Source organism: Anabrus simplex, chromosome 1, assembly GCF_040414725.1.
Source record: "Anabrus simplex isolate iqAnaSimp1 chromosome 1, ASM4041472v1, whole genome shotgun sequence".
NCBI lineage: Eukaryota > Metazoa > Arthropoda > Insecta > Orthoptera > Tettigoniidae > Anabrus > Anabrus simplex.
In genome coordinates this window covers 1,051,870,608-1,051,887,918 of record NC_090265.1, presented here as the reverse complement: position 1 = coordinate 1,051,887,918, position 17,311 = coordinate 1,051,870,608, and the positions used below count along the sequence as shown (strand labels likewise).

General features: G+C 37.8%; 1 protein-coding gene across 4 annotated transcripts in view; it reads left to right on the top strand.

Moving 5' to 3' along the window:
- Positions 1-17,311, top strand: part of LOC136857941 (uncharacterized) — a 289,038-nt gene that overhangs the window by 77,188 nt on the left and 194,539 nt on the right. For all 4 annotated transcript variants that reach the window (XM_068225370.1, XM_068225372.1, XM_068225369.1 and 1 more), the window contains exon 5: positions 12,696-12,926. In XM_068225370.1, the coding sequence (XP_068081471.1) occupies positions 12,696-12,926 (231 nt within the window). The remainder of the gene's footprint in view (positions 1-12,695; positions 12,927-17,311) is intronic.

Here is a 17,311-nt window from a genome sequence, read left to right as displayed (position 1 = left end):
TGAGTAATTTTAACCATTCATCAATTTCGATTTTACTTAATGTGCTATGTTTTGACAGATTGTTCTTTATGATGTTAATAGTATTATACATAAGAGAGAGAGATTTATTAAAGAAATAAATCGTCCGTCCTCCAATGAAGGTGACCATTTGGATCCAGAATACAGTTTCAATTTCAATGGAGTTTAAAAATATCAAGAAATGAAGATTTAATCGTTGAAGCTGTTATCTTTTTTCCCGGGGTTAGTGGGGGAGAAATGTCAATCACGGTCTCAGGTACAGATGGAAGTGAATGATTTGCAGAGACTCCCTCAGTATCTGTATTACTATTTTTTCTAACTCGCAGAATGGAACTTTCAAGTTTTGTAGGAAGTTCGATGTCTGACTAGGGAGGGCGCCTCTTGCTTCGAATAGCAGGCATCTGACAATCAACCGATCGATAGGTATTTTATACTTAGATGAAAGGTAAGGCAAGCGTGGAATATAAATAGCTTGCTTTTCTAGGTCCACATCCCGAGCCTGATCCAGGTTCCTTTCAAAGCGAATGGTGGGATCTAAGACCATCGCTTTCTTGTCCTCTCTGTTGATGGCTACGATGTCCGCCCTCCGATGAGAGTCATCGGTAGAGACGCAGTGAACCTCCTCGTGCACCTCCCATCCACGCTGTCTCAAGCCTTGAGCAATCGACGATCTTACACGGTGGCGGCGGTGGTTGCGCATTAGTTCAGTGTTCCGGCAGAATCCCAGCACATGTCCAAGGGTTTCTGTCTCGTTGCAACCATTTTGGCGGCAACAGGTTGTGTTGAATGACCTACCAGGAACCGACCTGACTGTGGTGAGGTCGCATGTCATCTTCACTGCATTCATGTATTCAGAGGAGGACAGAGGTGATTTATGAGTCATCCAGGAGTTTGCTTTCGGACAGTCTGAATATAACACTACTCCTTTTCCTTTATTTGGTAGCTGACACCACGACTGAAAGGATCGATTTCTCATAATTTCGCGTAGTGTCCTTCTGTCAATCTTTGGGGGGAGACTTTCTTTTTTTATGTCAAGTCTGTGGAGTGCCATATCTTGTTCTTCTAGTGTCCTTCTGTCAATCTTTGGGGGGAGACTTTCTTTTTTTATGTCAAGTCTGTGGAGTGCCATATCTTGTTCTTCAGGCAACTTCCTTACGTATGGTAGGTGAACGTCCTGAACATGGAGTAAGCGATTACAAATATTGTAATGCTGTATATTTGCTTCCCATTCTGCGCAAATTATTCCCATCCCTCTGACCTTTCTGGCACTATACAGCATCGAATTTGGAGTATCATCAGGCAGCATCATTATTTCTTTTACAGAACTTCTTATAATTTTGTCCAGATCTTTAAGAGAAGTGTTTAATAGTTGTGTCAGAGGGGCACATTGTAGAGGATATATCAAACCCGGCCAAACAAACTCGTTATTAATCTTGATTTTTTTTGCTCAGTTTTTAGAAGTTTTGTTTTTACCAGATTATTTAAGTCAGAAGTTATTGTGCTTATTAGTTTATGTCTGTCAAGAGAGATTTCATTGTTGAAGTCAATTCCTAAATACTTGATTTGTTCATTGTTTGTTTTTATCGATAAGAATATTTGTATACATGTTAGTGACGTCGAAAGAACATAAAACATGGTTTGGTTGCAGATTGAACTTATTTTAGGGAATTGCAAATTTCAAGTTTATTATGGGGTTGGAATTGTGGAATTTGAAATGTTTTTTTTAGGAAATTGTGTAGGAATTGAGAAGTTTTATAAGTAGGACTATTCATACTATTAATTATAGGTCGAATGGGGACCTTCTTTTTATGAATTTTGGGTAATGATCTTACTGTAGGTAATTTTGGGTTCATTATAGTTAATTTCTGATAATCTTGATCATTGAAAATGAAGGCAGAATTTTTAAGAAGGTTCTTTTAGTTGCGCTGTATTTTGTTTGTTGGATCTTTATCAACTATTGTATAGGTTTTGTTTGAAAAAAAACTTTCTGTTTTTTCTGTGTAACCCTGCTTGTTCATTATTACTATGGTGTTACCCTTATCTGCTTTTGTTATTACTACGTTGCTATTTTGGATTTCAGGTTTTGAATTTGGTTCCTGACGTAGTTGTTGTTAGATGTTATCTCATTAATGTTGGAAGTTTCTTTTTTACTTCATAACGTAGGTCATTTTCTTTGTCAATCAGAATTTGCTTATCGATATTAGTTTCGTTTTCAGCGATGGCAGTGATTATGTCCTCTGCTTTTTTGTTATTAGGCCAATTATGTTTAATGCCCTTATCTAATAGATTCATCTCTTGATTAGAGAAGGTTGTGTTAGATAGGTTAATTATAGTGGAAATGTTAGTCAAATGGGAAGTGGACACTTTATTGGTTATATTTCGGTCAGATGTTTGGAGTTTGTTTTCTTGTAAACAAAATAATTTATGGTTTAGGGTTTTCTGTTTCCTATCTAATATGTATTATAGTTTAAGGTCAGTGTACCTTAAAAATGAACTCCATTCAAGTGGAGATAATATTTTAGAGATGGTCAAATGTGTCCTATATAATTGTAAATTTAGTAGAGATTTCTTCTTGTATACTAGCTTGATTTCATTTTTTAACCATATGCTGTTTACTTTCTTTTGAGTGACATTTGATTTTGAATGGGGAAGACCTTTTCTTTGTAAAGATTTGAGAAACTTAGGTACCAACTCTAATTTCAAGCAAGCTTTAAGAAAATGAATATCTCTAGAAATCTTGCCTATTTTAATTCTCAGGTTCAAATACTTGTTAGGTTTTATCATTGCCTGGTTGGCATTAACATTACAAGTGATAAATATCATTTTTGATCTGTATTGATGATATTTGATTGAAATAATAAGTTAATTTATTAATTTGTCCACCTAATCAATACAATAAATCTTGTCTTTGTTGAATTGCATTGACATGTTAATTAAAATGGTACATGTTTCGCCTTACATATAGGCATCATCAGCCATGGGTTTAACCTTGAAATAAAATCAGGCACCTGATTTACATATAAATAAGATAAAACTAATTTATAAAAAGCTTGACCATTGATGTCATTCCACGCCAACTCACCACTGACAGCTCGGAACTTACCACTTACAATGAATCCGTAACAGTACCAGACATACCACTTAGTCGAGCAGCTCGTTTTCTTTCTTCAAAGTCTTCTCAGCCCAAACTTTGCAACATTTTTGTAACGCTACTCTTTTGACAGAAATCGCCCAGAACAAATCGAGCTGCTTTTCTTTAGATTATATCCAGTTCTTGAATAAAGTAATCCTGGTGGAGGGTCCCATACACTGGAACCATACTCTATTTGGGGTCTTACCAGAGACTTATATGCCCTCTCCTTTTCATCTTGACTACAACCCCTAAATACCCTCATAACCATGTGCAGAGATCTGTACCCTTTATTTACAACCATGTTTATGTGATTACCCCATTGAAGATCTTTCCTTATATTAACACCTAGGTACTTCCAATGATCCCTAAAAGGAACTCTCACCCCGTCAATACAATACTTAAAACTGAGAGGACTTTTCCTATTTGTGAAACTCACGACCTGACTTTTAACCCCGTTTATCATTATACCGTTGCCTACTGTCCATCTCACAACATTGGGAATAGACAGACAGACATCAAAGGGAAAGTTCTACTTCATGTTTCTTTGGTGTTCAGTTACATTAGGTGGAGTTAATTTTTAAGCCAAGCAAAATATTATGCATCCTCTTTTTTTTTCTTTCTTCCTGTTATGGATCCTTCAAATAACTCTGTGTCTGTGAGGGTGACAGCCACTGGCTGCAGAGCATGAATCCCGTAGAAAAAAGTAATTTTCTCTGTCATTTGAAGAGTAAGCAAAATTATGCAGCTGACAAAAATGAAAATGAAGGGGCTTTACATATGATCTACATATTTTACATATAATTAACAGTGTAAGTATATAATCAACAGAAAATTTTAAAAAAATACCTTCCGCTTTTCCTATAAACCCCCATGTCTTTTGGGTGATTCTTAAATGATGTGCATATAGTAACCTACTCCTTAATGGGTAGACTCTAGATATATAGTTTGATCGAGATATAATCGATAGTGTAAGAGAAAATTGAAAAAAAAATTCTCTTCTGGGCTTTCTATAAACCGCCAGTACGTTTTGTGATTTTTAAATACCGTATTTGCGCGAATAATCCCCGCATCCTAATTGTAGGAAGGATCCTTTTGAAAAAATGAAATGAACTAAAATTCGTCCCACAGAAGCAGTAAAGTAGGCATAAACAAACATTGCATATCGCTCCACGAGGTCCACATGGTCTTTATGCAAATATCAACGTGTAAATTTACGGACATAGCTGCTTTACCTGAACATATTTGGAATAATAAAAATACATTATCACTGCTATAAAATATATTTTCCATGAAAATTAGCAAGTAGGCGTAGGTATTTCATTAATCTGAACTTGCAATAGGCTCGATTCCCTGTAGATCGGAAGATTCATTGTCTCTTGCATCACCAGAATCCTTAGCAAGTAGGCCTAGCTATTTCATTAATCTGAACTTTGAATAAGATCGATTCCCTGTAGATCAGAAGATTTGTTGTCCCTTGTATTACTAGAATCCTCTCCTACATTACTTACAAACTCGTCTCACTCCATGTCTAAAACACTTTTCACACGCTGTCTCTTTTTACTCCGATATTAACACGACCGGCGGTGGACAATTCTTTTTGTGAAGGGTGAACACTTGAAACAGGCACACCGGCGAACACTGATGTTAGTTTTGTGATACAGTAAAGCCTTGTTAATTCGAACTCTTTGGGGGGCAAAAATCTGACTTTGAATGATGTGATTTTCAATTAACTGCCAACTCCTGCTTCAGAAATGCCAATCCTTGCCGCATCACAAAATATTCAAGGCCTGTTACTACGTGCAATTAACATTGATTCACAGTTTATACCTTTCAAATGCCATGGAAAAAAATTCCAAAATGTACCCGACAAGGTGCATATACAGTATTCAAATAATGCACTTGGATAACTCAGTGCCAAACATAACCTCATGCAACGAAGGAAGAAAAGATGATGATGATGCTTGGTGTTTAAAGGGGCCTAACATCTAGTTCATCGGCCCCGAGAAAGAAAAGAAACACGATTCAAAGATGAGGACAAATTATGCTGGCTCTCCCGTGCAAGTGATTTTTTTTTTTCTGATTACTGTACTGTTTGCTTTTTTAGATGCCTTCTACTTGCACAGAAAGTACCCGACGCCCTTAAAACATTGTGGCTTATTGAGCTTTCCTATGACGAAGGGAGGAAGTCTTACGTCTGTCTCCATTGCAGCACAGTACAGTAACCCCATCTCCTTCAAAAACATCCGTTTTGGCTAGGAATAAAAAACAACAATTCAGTTTCATTGGGCAATGACAGTATTCGGTGTGTACGAATTGATTATGAACAACGCTTTTTCGCCAGCTATTGTCATCGCCAGTATTCCTGGATTCTGCTTCTCCTCACACTGCCTGCTAACGTGATGTGGCGTTCCTTAAAAGGCTGGGTACAAAATAATTACTATTTCACTCAAACTTAACAATTATGAAACACACTTTCTACACACTGAAGTGAAAGAAAGTGAGGAAAGCTACCCCTGCACGTTCTGGAAGGTGCATTCTATTGCAACATGGAGAAATTTTGAATTTAAATTAGTCTATAAAATACTATTTTTAAAAATGTAAATGCAGTTTTAAATTAAAAGTCTGGATGGTTTTCTATTTAAATATGACATATGGGGGCAGTTTTCTTCCACCTGCGGTTACACAAAGTGTAACTGTATATCCAACATCGAAAACTTGCCAACCTTGAACGCAAATAAAACCCACACCCCAATTTTGTGTCTCAATTTTTTTAAAAAAATATGTGGGGATTATTCGCGTAAATGCGGTAATAAGCATATCAAAACCTGATCGTGGCTGAGTAGACTCTAAATATGAAGTTTGTTTGAAATATACCAGCGTAAGATAAAATTTGAAAAACCCACACCTCTTCTGATCTTCGTATAAACCCCCAGTTCATTCAGTGATTTTTAAATGATATGCATATCAAAACCTGTTCCTGAGTGAGTAGGCTCTAAATATGAAGTTTGGTTGAGTTAAAACCAATAGAGTAAGTGAAAAAAAATCTGTTCTGGTCTTCCTATAAACCCCTAGTCTTTTTAGTGATTTTTAAATGATACGCATATCGAAACCTGCTGCTGGGTGAGTGGACTTTAAGCATGAAGTTTGGTCGAGATCTATTCAGCCGTTTACCCGTGATGGTGGAACAAACAAACAAACAAACAAACAAACACGAAAGCTAAAAACTACTGATACGATCTTGAGCTGACCCAAAACTGATAAATATATCAATATATGGCGAAATAAATGATATTACAGACAGTAGACCCCCTACAACTTTATTTATAAAACCACTTACAGTACCGAACCCTAGTGAAACTGTCTGCTTCTCTTAAATATTGGGCAGCAATGGGTTTATAGGGCTTGGCCATTAACCGTTTTGTTACTCTGTGGGCAGACCATAGTCGCACGTTAGCTTGTATGACGAGACACGGCAGGGATTTTATTGGCTGTGTGTCACTCATTAAAAGCTCCATAACCCTTTTATTCATAAAGGACCAACACTATTTAAAATCTAACACATTGAGCACACTATCAGTACCAATTCAATGCGATGAAGACGCGGGCGTTATCGGTTAACCCTCGGCGGACGACTGTTGGGCATATCCCAACATCCCAGTTTCCTGTTCTGGATGTATGTCGGGGTATACCCGCCGGCGGTTTCAAGCGTTGAAAATAAAATTGATTCTTGTGCGAAAACCAGTTGCGTGCAAGCAACACAGGACATTTTCCATTGCTTGAAACAGTGAAATAAGGCGTCGACTTTGATGAGTACTTGCAGGTAACTCGCCAATTACATGAAGAGTTTGAAAAGAGATTTTCAGAATTATCAGAACTCCAAGTGGTGTTAGATGTATTTGTTCGACCACTAACAATATGATGCCAACAAACCCACAAAAGCCATCGGACGCACGACTGTATGTGCGTATCTAGTCAGCGGAGTCCGAACATCGTCCGTCTGTGTCAGGTCTCCTCGCTGCCACACTGTAGTGGTGGTAGGATTAGGAGCGCTAGGCTGACTGCCCTGTGCTCCCCGAGCGTGGGTGCACTCTCAGAGCGCAATGGCTGGATGGCCTTGCTATGGAATATGTAAGTTGTTCTTGTAATTTTGCTTTAATTTTGCTTGAGATGATTACATTGACTTTCCCATTTCATGTTAACTATTTAACTATCTCTGCTTTTGCAATATTAGGGCAGTTGCAATTCTGGGTATAGTCAAAATTGTGTTTTTTCAGTTGAGGTTATCTGTCTCAGATTTCACATGGAACCTAAAGCTTTTGAATGATATTTAAAAGTAGTTCACATTGCCGTTGAACCAATTAAAAAGTAAAATATTCTTTTCAGTGCTGTGATTGCAGTCTAATTTATGAATTCCCACATACTACCTTCCACACAATTGCAGTATTATCCGCATTTACATAACATCATGTTTGTATTCTCAATTGTGTTTATTGATTTTGCAATAGTTTAGACATTGTTTACTGCGCTTTCCACTTATGGGCTTGTACTGTGACATGGATGGTAGTCATGAACTAAATTCATTTATTAATTATTTAAAGGCTTGCGTATCGTTCTACACACTTCTGAAGCAATCACAAAAGCATGGATGATATAACTCAAAAGGTTCTTTGTGGGTCCACTCTGTAAGTGCTTTATTTCATGCGATAAACAATGCTACTTTACATCAATCGTACATGTTTTGACAAATTGTCCCATTCTCTTCAAAATAATAGTTCACATAAAACCATTAATTACAGCCTGAATTTCTTTGTGTCACTGGACACACACTGAATTATTTCGCGAATTGCTATTCTTGCAGTCTCAGTTGATCCTTTTAATTATAGTCTGAATATATTTTTTGTGTCACTGGACCCTTCTGAATTATTTTGTGAACTGGAAACCTCCTTAATTTTACTATGTTTGCAATCTCAGTAACTGATCCTTTAGCCAACTTTTTTGTAACTACACAAGGTGTGTACAGTCCATCTTTGGAATGCGTACAGAAAGAGAGGTTTTCAAAATAAACTTTTTAAATTGAACTGTTTCTTTATTCATACAAGAAGGCAAGTTTTATATCTCCTTTAATACAGAGTGAATGTCCTTCGTGCTGTGGCAGGCGATGTCCCTCCCTGCTGGTACTCCTTCCCCACACCACAGGTCAGCTCTCTGTACCATAGGACCACGTGAATTCCCACGATGACTAGAAGTTCTGGAAGTTCTGGCAGATTGCAGACAGTCTGGGAGTCCAAGTTGCAGGGTTCACTTATTCGGTGTGATAGTGTACGCTTGACTGATCATTGGAGGAGTTTGAAAATAAAATGGAATGGTTTGAATGGTTTCCATGAAGGGAATAAAGAAATGTGGTTATACCTTGTAGATTGTCAATAGAATCTATCACAACCATTTCTTTTCTATAATTGCACTTGTGAATATAAAGAGATTATTCTGCAGCTCAAATGATAATGGGATCAAATGCACTCAAAGCAAAATTCACTTGGCACAATTTTGAAAATTTCACTAGGCACAGTTTTAAATAAATAATAAGTAATGATTCACTTGTGGGTTTCTAGACTACAACATGTTCAGTTCAGACGTATGAATTTAGTTCCGTTCACATGCTATTGTAACATGACACTTGATATTTACAGCGTGTGAATTTAGTTCCGTTTACACGTGATATGCGGTACACATAAGATGGAGTACAATGAATGTAAACAACGTTTTGTTCACTTAGACCACTTTCTTATGTTAAAATAATAATAATAATAATAATAATAATAATAATAATCGTATGGCCTCGGCTACCGTGTGCAGACATTTCAATTTGACGCCATCTGGCTGTCTGCTCGTCAATTTAGACGTTCCGTTTTATTCTAGGCCCACTAGATGGCAGACCGAGTAAACCGAAACTCTCTTGGGCGTCTATGGCTGAGATTTAATTAATTTTGTCGGGTAAACACCAAATGTGTCACCAGAGATCTTTTACATGCCGACATTGTAGGACATGGAGTGTCGAATGGACTTTTTTCCGCCCTTCAAAAATCCGACTACCTTTGCCGGGTTTGAACCCACTATCTTGGGATCCGGGGGCCGACACTCTACCACTGATCCACAGAAGCAGCTTATGTTTAATACTACCGATAGTTTTGTCATGACCTTCAGCCACTTGTACGAGAAAGTAATTTCTTTTTACTGAAGCTACTTGGTTAAGTTTTTTGAACTCTGCCTAATCAGCTTTCGAGGTGTATTTACAAACTCTTGTCTTAAATACTGAATCAGCATTTCCACTTGAAGAAAGAAAGTTTAAATTACACTTGGAAATACAAGTCCTAAGATTAGCACTCGACATTCAATTAAGTTTGAATTCACAGTTCGCCGTGCGGTTAGGAGCACGCAGCTGTGAGCTTGCATGCGGGAGATAGTGGGTTCGAACCCCACTGTCAGCAGCCATCAAGATGGTTTTCTGTGGCTTCCCATTTTCACACCAGGCAAATGCTGGGGCTGTACTTTAATTAGGGCCACGGCCGCTTCCTTCCCAGTCCTAACACTTTCCCATCCCACCGTCGTCATAAGACCTCTCTGTGTCGGTGCGACGCAAAGCAAGTAGAAAAAAAATTGAATTCACAGTTCCTAAATATAGGTTCAATTGCACAGTTCTAATATAACTTGAAAAATGCAAGTCCGATGAACACTACTCGAAATAGGAACTGATAGAAAATATTCAGTCACCTTTATACGATGGATTTCTGTCAAAGTTCATAGTAATACACTTGTAGAATTCTGTCGTAGACAGTCCTACTGTCAGTCAGCACGGTTAGGCTATGGAATCACACACTGTCTGTCATGTCGCCTGGTCCTCAATTTTTATGGAATTAGCTGGACACGTCACGAGATTTCCCTATAACTTCAACTTGCAATAACTTTGTCAATTTTCCATGGATTTGCTTGAGACTTGGTACTTGTGCATAGTTTAGTGTTGGTTGCACGGTGATGTAGTCCAAACCATGTTGCTAATTTTATTTATTGAGTTATCAGGCATGGAACTATAGAACATTTTATGTGACTAGGCCTGTCCTTGACCGACCAGCACCGAGCTCGCTCCTCTTTTGCCAGCTGTGGCCGGCTAATCTCGCGGTTAGTGGGTATTTTAAACTTTAAATACTTTGAGACGGGGCCCTGTATCAGCGTTCCTGATTCACTACATAATCATGAGCATTACGTTAAAAGTCTCTGGGAATTTTTATTGAGGATTCCTATGAAGTTTGACGATACAAGTATTGTTGGTAGTGTTTGGTAAATTTCCATAACGATAGCGTTACCTTTGCCTACTGGATTGTTAATCTGTGAAGTGTGAACAGGTTTTTGTCCTTCCCAAGGTTTCAGCGTGTTCATGACAGGCCTAAAACTATATGCGAAGCAAGCTAACTGAATAACTAATCAACTCTCTAATTCGCTGGCTAATATTAAATAACTAATAAATATATATACCACAACATAAATACAAATACATAAGTATTATAGCACTCCGTCTCTCATGTGGCATTCAACTTGAGGAGTAGCTACACACTAGCAACGTCTGAAATATGACAGCAGCTGACCTCACTAATAAACAGATGGATTTGAGGGTTGGGATGGGCTGGGGAAGCATTGATGAATCTAACGATGGACTGAGTCTCTCAGCGGCTTCGCTTTGCTAGCAGCTGGAAAGGGTTATGGCCGAGGCCGCTATATAAAGGAGTTACAACTTTTGATGATGGTTTTGATTCACAGCATGAAGCAAACCGTAAATAAATGTGTAATCTAAAATGCTGGGATTGGATGGTAGTTCTACAAACGTAGTACAATAACAGAATCTTTGATCTGCATGCTGCGTAAATCAAGTAGGAGTTTACTCGGTAATTCTAGCAGAAACAAAGAGTATGGAGAAGTGTAATGAACGAAACACATCTCATTCTCCCCTCTTTGAATTAGTATACCTGCCAACCCTTCTGATTTACCCGGAAACTTTCAATTTTTTAACTCGTCTTCCGGTTTTCCGATTTATTTTGACTTCTTCCTATTTTTGACTTATATAACCTCGAGTACGGTCAATACTCTCTCCCTAGGGTGAAGTTTTGTGTGGTTGTGTAATTTACGCAACCTCATTTTCAAGTGTATTTATTTGGCAAATGCATCATCTGTCGCCTTCGTGTATCATGTTTCCCCTCACTACAGCATTGTGTGTGTTTTTCAGCTGCGAATTCGGGACGGCAATCGTCCTACAAGTGAAAGAGTCTAGCGTGCGCTAGCGACTCCGTTAATCGGGACGAAAGATTGAGTTTCTTGTTCGTGCGCTGTACCATCAATTCTGTGCGTAGTTTCGTTGGAGTTGTAGGATACGTGATTTTTCTTTCGGTTCCGTGCTTTTCCCCCGCCGAAGTCGTATGTTAATAACGTACGAGACATATTGATCTGTTTTGTGTATGGTAGTTTCGCGTCTTTCAGTGCATTTGTGTTCATTCTTAGTTCATAATTTTAACGAGTTGTATGAATATCAGAGCGTTGTGTCGGTGACAGTTTCTGGTATTTTCTCTTCACATTATGGCCACAAAACATAACAAACATTATCTCCAAGTGTTGAGAGATACCTATAAAATTGAATTTCCGTTCGTATTACAGTCTAGTAAAGGAAATTTATGCATTTCGTTCCGTGTTTGTTCCATTTTCTTGTAACCATTTTTGTGTTTTCTTAGTTTAAGTTTTTAAATTTAATAGTCAATTCGCCTTGTACCTGTAGACCTTTTTTTCATGGAGCCTGTGGCGCAATATACACGTTAAAATCCAATAATTAAAAATTTTCCTATTTTTTTCCTCTAAAAGTTGGCAGGTATGAATTAGGCATTGACACATATTGGTATGAATGTAAAGTTCGAGAACTCATTGTTGTTAAATGTTAAACAATTAATTTATTGAAACCACCTATTCAATACTAGTTAAGTCTTTAGGACTATAACACTGTCATTATATTAAGTTTGAGTACGGTACATGTTTCGCCTGTCATTGCAGGCATCATCAGCTATGAAATCTGTCTCCAAGTCAGAGCTCTGAGTGGATGCTATACTAGGTTTATTCATAAATCAGTATTTTTTGTATATCAATTTGCACTGAAGTACAAGACATTAGGTCATATTGGAGTGTTGGTCACCCTAGCGACAGCATAACCTCCTGACCTGTGTTTGAACTAAGTAAACACATACCTTCTGTTCATATTAGAAATGTCAATCTTTTGTTATAACATTCCCTGTAGCAAAAACCTTAAATTAAAAAAATAATAATAATTTGGTTCAGTAGAAACAGTAGGGCAGACTGTCCAGAAAATGACATTAATTTTAAATATATAGATGGGATGGGAGCCTAAGAAAACTATTTTAAACCAGTCTGCAAACTATAACTCAACAATATTTTCCTATACCTAGTGTATGGTTTACGTGATGTTTCTCTAATTAATCTGTGCACTGTTAAATAGGGATCTCCAGCTACTCCCTTGACTGCCTCCAAGACTCCTCCAAGTAATGGTGCAAATTCATGGACACAAAGTAAGGGGGATCGCTGTAAACGCGAGGGAGCTAAAGAAGAGGCAGAGGCCAGTGAAAGTGAGGATAGTGATGGTGAGGATGAATCAGACAGCCAGGAATCGGATGAGGATGGAGATTCGGGAGACTCGGATTCTGTAAATGGCTCAGGAAGTGATTCAGAGGTAAGTACTATGTTATTTCAGTTTTGTTGACCTGTTTTATGCAAGTTCACTGAAGCGGTGAATCTATCAAGTATTGAGGAAGGTGGGGGTTTTATTCAGTGGTGGTATCTGCTCTCCAGGTACTGGTATGAAAAAGATAAGAGAAGGATGAAATAAATATTATCTTGGCAATCATTTGCTTCCACAGTAGTATGAAGAAATAAGTACTTGCATATACGACATAATTTATACTCATATCCGAGGCATCATCTATTTCATCTTCTGAGCATCCTCTATACCTAGAAAGGTGCACTTCTGTAAATTTTCACTACTGATCTGATGAAATCCTCATCCATTTTGTTTAAATCCATTTCCATCAGTACATTTTCCAGTTGCTTTATTTTTCTTGATCATAGTTCCCAAAAGCCCTTGAATACCAGTTAGAGGTTTGTCAATTGGACCATCCAGAGACTGAGACTGGCCATGTGAAAGATTGCACGAGAGTTGGTCGGCCATGCATTGTATGAAAAGCGACAGCTGTTAAAGGAATGGCGGCTTGCGTCTGCCAAAACCCCATCATAACGATCGACGTCCAGGGTAATTAATTGAAGACCTTGGATTTTGAGCTTACCAGCATAGTCCTAATCATTTCCTGATGCCACCAAAATGTTGGGGTATAATTCAAGCTCTGGAGAAGCCCCTGAGAGAGAGTTCCCAAAGTCCCGAAGGGCCCACGATCGCTCTTCCGTTATGTTTGATGGGAGTGAGCTATGAGGGTTTCACCAGGCTTCATTTTTGTGAGAAGGCTTAAAAACCAATGCCAGAATGTATGTAGGAAGTGTTTTGGGGCTATTGTGATGTCGTTGGACCAAACATTGTTTAACCCTTTCACTGCTACGCCCGAGATATCTTGTTGGTAATTCTAGGTAAATTTCTGAAAAGGGAATATATACTTTTGGAGTTTCCTTTGTTTTTTAAACTTGAGTGGCATCAAGCTACATCTTTTAGCAGTATAATGGACCATCAGTCAAGACGGAGACTGCATTTTAACGCTATCTGCTTTCAAATATCAGAAATAATGTACTCAGCTCAGTGCGCAACATAGATTGGCAGTACCGTAAAGCACCTGTGTCCAGGGTTTGTAAAAATGGCTTCAAGTAGCGGACGGTGAGTTCTTTCCCAGTGGGGTGGCTGAACACATGCATTAAAGACATAATTCAGCACACCCACAAGCCCTAAAAAGAGCTACATACATTAGTCTAGTAGATTGTGCTTTTAGGATCCCAATGTCTAAAGCTGACTTAAACAAGGAGTTAAATACCATCCGCTCTATAGCTTATGCGAATGGCTATAAAGATTCTTTCATCGAATGTATAATCAGTAAGATTAGACATCGTCTGCAAACCACGCTTAGCAGAGATAAACCTAGTCACAATTCCTATTCAAACTTCACATTTAATGACAACATTTATAAAGTCACTAATATATTTAAAAAGAATAAAGTAATCTTTTCGTACTGATTACAGGAGTACTGAGGTCTTACATAATGCAGCCACTATAAATAAATCCAATTTTTATCTCAGATCAGGAGTATATAGATTTCAGTGTAATGACTGTAGTAGCGTAGCGCCTATCTTGGGCAAACTGGACGCAACTTCAAGGTAAGATATGCTGAACATGTTAATGCTGTGAGATACAATAGATTCTCTGCGGTAGGTCAACATGTCCATGAATTAAAACACAATTTCACAAGCTTGGAACAAGACATTCAAATACTAGAGACTTTAAGTAAAGCACCGTTGCTGGATGTTATATCCATATAGACCAGTATTTCAATGCAAATCTCAATCTAAATGATATATCTGAGACACCGAAAGTTCTCTTTGATTTCCTTATAGCATTTTTCAAAAATGTTCAAATTTCAAACAAGAATTTAATTTTACATATTATACGCAACAAGTTTTCCCAACATTCGTTTCGTAGTGCACGCCCACCAGATCGCCTCCGCACGCCCGCCCCACACGGCCTGCTTCGGCCTACTCCTATTGCCCCTCCCTTGTCTCGTCCAGATATGCATACCTGACTCAAGCTGTTCATTGTTTACTGCACGTTACTCGCATTACGATCAGTCTACGGCCGTATGGGGTGAGTCTTCTATACACAATTGACATTATTGAGTTGAGCCTCAACACTTTCCGCTTCGAATCGTTAATAGTGGTTTTTTATTTATTTTTCACAGGTTCCACATTTGAACTGAGAAACATAGATCTTATATAGACCTTAAGGAGCTATTCATATGTTTCCACCTGATAGGCCTTAGATAGATATAGATATAGAAGAATTTCTTCATACCTAAATTTTATCCCGCAATATTCACGATTTTTAAGATGACTCTGCAGTTTATGAACCGTAGTTGAATGAACACAAAATGTTTTATTATTGTAAACTGCTCACCAAATTTAACTACTGTATGCCCACAGGGACATCAATCAACTTGAGAACTGTTGAGTATATGTTTGAGTCCCAAGTCTTCAACTTGTTCAATAAGTTTGTATTAGGCGTCATTGTTTTTATTGTAGATTTCATAGGGTTTTATATTACGTACAATTTAAGGTCTATCATGAGTGTTTATATATATATAATTTGCCTATTTTCCGTTTCTTTGTACAGCTGAAGATGACGCAAAAATGTGTCGAAACTAGTACTGTATATAATTAGTATGTTGTAATTATATCTATATAACAACATTATTATTGTATTGAATAGGTGGACATTAAAAGTTTATTTATTGTAACCCAATATCACAGAAGACAAAACAAAATCAAACTAAATAAAAGAAAACTTTATCCCATTGAAACACACACATTGCTTCACCTACACATTATCACAAATATCAAAATACATGCTGAATTTTTTTTATAAAGTTAAGTTTTACATGTTAATGAACACTTATTCTCATGCTTAGGAATATCATGGAATGTACTTATCATTTGCTGTATATAACCCTGCTGTCGTCAGGAGGTACCTGCATGAATTTAGGTCTCCATCACCGACGCCTCATTAGCAGATAGTCCTAGGTTTATCTTCTTCGGGGTTGAATCCATGGTGTGTCGATCTGCAGTCTCCTACTGTTGGAAGTTCTGTATGGTCCTCGAATGGAATAATGCAGGCACGCCAGCGCGTTCTGGTAGAGTAGAATCCATGGTTCGACGAGCGCTTACACGCACGTGAACAAGGGGGGAATTAGTTATTGAAGCACTGTCTAAAAGTCTTCAAATAACATGTTATTGATAGACCCACTCATAGACCAAATGGACTACCCGAGTAGCGGTTGCAGTGCCTGAAGAACACTATTCGATTCCCTTTGTTATAAAGCGACACAGTTACTGGCTTTATTTATTCCTATGTGAGTATCACTTGTTCATATATAGAGCACTTCCTGGCTAGTCTAATAGCTTTTACTTGTTAGTATCATCTCCTACACTGCACATGCCTTTATCCCTGTACAATAATTATTTGTTCTCTATAGTCAATAACTCACTACTATTAACCTTTTCATTGCTGAGATAAATTCTCTTTTGTAAAAGCCCTGTCCTGAATTATTTTTAATAATTAACTTCAATACATAAAAGAGGGTTCTTGCCTGCTTGTCATATATTTTTATACTAAATATGGAGGGTCCTAAACTGATTTTTCTAACACAAAATTAGCTATATGTTGTGCAAGAAATTCAAGGTTGTCCAACATAAAAGGCCAACAATTGAACAAAAATTGAACTAATAATTAAAAATAACAGTAAAAAGCTCAACTTACATGTTTCAGTGGCTACAGGTGGTCCTAGCTGTCCACTTCCAAGCACCGATATATAACTAAACTGAAGACAATAACTTCAGGGGTGTCTAAAATGAGTAAAAATGTATCTAAATTTTACAGTAAAATATTATTCAAGATAAAATACTGAGAATGCATTAAAATTCCTATATATCTTGGTTTGATATCAAAAAATGGTCTTGACCAGTTAATCAAGGGTTGTACAAAACTGCTAATTCCAAAACTGTGGGTAGGCTACATTTTTTTTTCAAATCACATGTCTTCTTTGGAAGTGTTCATTCGCACGAAACAAGTTCATCTCCTTCAGTACCTTACTAGGGTATGGTAGTTTCCGAAGCAGGGGTGTACACAGAGTCCAATGTCGCATTTTTCACACATATATCTACTTTCTTTCCTCTTTTTCTCACCAATCGTGGTGTTTAAACACACATGGCAGTACCTGGCAGGAAATCTCTTCTTCGGGGTGGGTGGTACAGGGGAAGGAAAATGTCTCTCTGTCAGTCTAAGCGGCTTCTCTTTCTCGTGCTTTGCACATGTGGTTGGACAACTTCTGTACTTTCATTATAATCGGTGTC